The sequence below is a fragment of the Juglans regia genome, chromosome 4 (genome assembly GCF_001411555.2).
Source record: "Juglans regia cultivar Chandler chromosome 4, Walnut 2.0, whole genome shotgun sequence".
In the NCBI taxonomy this organism is placed as follows: Eukaryota; Viridiplantae; Streptophyta; class Magnoliopsida; order Fagales; family Juglandaceae; genus Juglans; species Juglans regia.
Window position 1 is genome coordinate 5983021 of NC_049904.1, and position 3961 is coordinate 5986981.

Consider the following 3961-nt stretch of genomic DNA (forward strand, 5'->3'; position numbering starts at 1 on the left):
CCCACCTAAGATGAGTTTAGATGTATTTAGATGTTAATATGAGTTTAGATATATTTGTGAGAAGTTAAAAAATATTGTAATTCCCACATGTGTAAAGAGGTGTTGAGTTGAAAAAAGATTGTGGACCCCACGTGTAAAGAAGTTTTGGGTTGAGATTGGTTTAGAGATTTGAGAGTTATGTATTTAAATATTAGACTCAGCTTAAAATTAGACTTAACTAAATTTAACTCAGTTCATCTAAGTTCCAAACATGGCCTTGGTCTTCCACATGCTCGCCCAAATTGGAGAGCATTGTTATTTTTCTATTTGCTCTCTCGAGTTGGTAAGCATTGCTATTCTTCTTTTGCTCGCCCAAGTTCATGAGTACTATTATTTTTTCGTGTGCTTGTCAGGGTTGGCGAGCACTATTATTCGTCAGTTTGCTTGCTCGGGTTGGCTAACAGTGTCATTCTTTTACTCGCTTGTGTTGGCGAGCATTGTTATTGTTTTGCTTACTCTGGTTGGAGAGCACTCTTTACTCGCCTTGGTGCGAGATGCTTTTGCTCGCCCGGCCCACTACATGAAGCAATCTATGTACAGTAATTTATAAAAATATCTTTGCACAGTAATTCATAAAAATATCTTTATATTTATTTTAGAATTAGAAATATTATGTTTATTTCCAGATCAATATTATCTGGAAAAAACAGCAATTATCTTCATCTTATTTTGTATAACAATTAACAAAATAAATAAATATATTTTCATAATTTAACATGAACGTGCTCATGTCTGATCACCCTCCCAATCAAGGTTCATTTGGCCGGGGGCGTGACAATTTTAACACAAAATAATGAATAAATATTAAAATTTATGAAAATAGTCGATGAGGTGGCTGATTTTTTTCTTAAGACATTTGTTCACTTTTACGTACATAGGTAATAGATTTCACAAGATACTTTTCAAACACTCCCCAAATAGCACAATGCATAAGCTCAAATATTACAAAAGGAATTAATTATTGCTTGAAACTCTCGCTCATATACTGTCGATTTTGAATCGAATTAAATTCATAAATGTGATCAGAAATAAACGTGATATTAAAAATACGCATTAAAATGTTTAAATGACACATTGACAATATAAGCCTAGCTGCCTAGTTATTATATATGTGTGTGTTTCTTAATCAATGACCATTTATCTTCAGAAAAAATCTAATTGTAAGCGATTATGCACATTAATACGTGCATCCATTCAATATAATTAGTCAGAAAGTATATTTTATTGAAAACAATGATAATTTGAATTTAAAATATGAAGGCAACAATATTAGTACGCAGATTGGTAAGCAAACTTGCTTGTAAATAGCAAAACTCCAATTTTCAACCCACAGTTTAGGAATTAACTCCCTTCTCATTTTTGGAACTTGCTATCGTCTTTATATATATGTAACTCAAAATTGACATCTTTTATATTAATTACAAATAATAATGATAATATATATATATATATATATATATATATATATATATATACTTTGATGTTTAAATAATGAGAGTCATATACATTATCCAAGCAATTATATATAAACAACGAAAAAATTATGGCAACTTATTCGTATACACAGTTGATTGAGTTGCCAGTTAAACTCAACAGCTCTCGAGATTGGATTCTCTGATCTATTCCTCTCTCTCCCTCCCTCCCTCCCTCCCTCCACACATACATACATATTTAGTTGAACCGGAATTATCCTGATCATCATGTACCTCAGTACTGATGCAACAGTACTGATACTATTGTACGTGGGATTGAACTATTTTCGACTAAGATTAATCCTGAAGTGCTGATATTGCAACATTTCTAGCCCAGAACTTAATATTTTTCTTCATGTCAGCAGCCGTGGAGGCCCTTGCTATCCTTCCATTTAAAAGTGGCGAATCGTGTCTTTTTATAAACCATGCCTCCGATAAATATGGTCGTCTCTTTATAACTCTCTTCTCTTTTCCTAATTCTCCACTTTCATCATCTTTGACTACTTCAGCATCATCAATAATGAGTTTGGTGCTAATTTGATCTTGGTCTTTATACTCCGGCCCAAGCCTCTGCAATCCTGGGATTAAACTCATCATTCTTGGGCTTAAGAGTTCTTTCTTGAATATGAAACCTAGATCCATGAAACCCTGAACTTCTTCAAGTTCAAGCTCCCCCAATGTCTTACAACTCATGGATTTATACAATTTCCTCCTTGCAGCTGTGTTTTTAAGACTTCTGGGACGTTTTTCATAAATTGATGTTGATGATGAATATTGTAAGCTCTTTCTGTCTCTGATGGGATTCGATCTTGACTGTCTTTGCTTCTGGCGGATCTCCTTCTCTTCGTCTTCATCATCACTGTTAATGTAGGCATCCTTGTTATCGCCACAACAAAGAGAAAGCACAGTTAGATCAAAATTGTTGAGCCCAAATAGAGAGAAAACCAAACATTAATAATTGCTAAGAGCATATATAGGTTTTGATACCTGTAGATCAGAGATTGAAGATGGAGCAGATGAGATTTCTTCATTATCTGGAAGAAGTAGTTCATGTTGAATATCATGATCAGATGGTAAGGAGAGGCTAGGTGGCGGGTATGGAAGAGACTTTGAGAAGGGTTTAACCGTTTCCAGGGCTTTTTGGCAAAGAAAGGAGATGGGTTCCGGGAAGAGAATTATTTGATGAAACCAAAGACGATCCATGGCTCCTAAAAGAGAGTAGTGATTGGCCATGGAAATTAATTAGATATAGATAGAGAAATAGAAATGGCTAACGAATGGAAAACCAATTGTTTATAAACAAATAGAGTGGAATATGATGTGGTTGGCAGTAAAAGTAGAGAGAATAATTGAGATCAAAATGGATGTGAACAGTGAAGTGGGACTGTTGGCTTCACCAACTTCACATGTTTAATATGGTAAATGACAGTGTCCCCATAATACGACAAACTCGAGTTCTTTGTACTGATGCATCCAACCACAAATCCAACGCCACTTCCGACCACACCGTGCCACAAATTGGAGGGATCCTAGTAGGGGTGAAAACCAACTCTCTCAGCGCCGTTTTTTTACCAAAATCGATGCCGATCAATGGAGAGGATTTGTATGGAATAACCGATCATACTGGTCGATGGAGAGGAGAAATACCTGCCGTATCGACTTCGACGATTCTTTAGAGGTTCTCGATCCTCCTAGCGGCGAGGTTAGTCTGAGAGAATAGAGAGAGAATGTTACGGAGGAGAGAGAGAATGAGAGAAACTGAGAATCAAAGAAAAAGAATGGAGGGGTAGAAGACAATCTCAATTAATTGAAACGATGTTGTTTGGTTTAAAATCAAACGGCCCCGTTCCAATTACATTCTTTTTCAAACTAACGTTCCAAAACAACGTCGTTTCACTCACTTAAGTGAAATGACATCATTTCATATTTGTACAACTTTAAAAAATATATAATTTATATAATCGGTCGGTTCAATTATTCAGTCCAATTTCAAATTGGGACCAAACAGACCAAAGACGGTTTTGACATAATTATGCTACCGACTGACTAGTTCTACGTTGGTTATAGCCGATTCCATATATGCTCTGACGGTCGGTCTAAGGCTATTACGGTCGGTTTCTTCGGTTTGTGTACACCCCTAGATTGCAACTTAAGAAATGTTTGGATAATGAGTTTGAGATAAAAGTTGAAGGGTAAATAAAATATTGTTAGAATATTATTTTTTTTTTAAATTTGAAAAAGATGAATTGTTTAATGTACTTTATTTAAGAATTTAAAAAAATTATAATGATTAAATTAGATGATATGAGTTGAGATAATTTTTTTTAAAAAAATGCGTATTTAGTAATTAACTTTATTTTCAAAATTATTTTCATAATTATAATTATATTTATTTAGAGTAATAAACCTTCTATAATTACGTACTTACATAATCATAAAATAATTTGATC

At 34.2% G+C, this 3961-nt stretch overlaps 1 protein-coding gene across 1 annotated transcript; it reads right to left on the bottom strand.

Annotated features, from left to right (window-relative positions):
* Window positions 1–1515: 1515 nt before the first annotated feature.
* Window positions 1516–2810, bottom strand: LOC109019600. Its single transcript, XM_019001930.2, has 2 exons — window positions 2499–2810; window positions 1516–2387 (listed from the first exon to the last, which is right to left on the bottom strand). Exons 1-2 carry the CDS (start codon window positions 2742–2744, stop codon window positions 1809–1811), a joined length of 825 nt encoding a protein of 274 aa, XP_018857475.2. The 5' UTR covers window positions 2745–2810; the 3' UTR covers window positions 1516–1808.
* Window positions 2811–3961: the final 1151 nt, after the last annotated feature.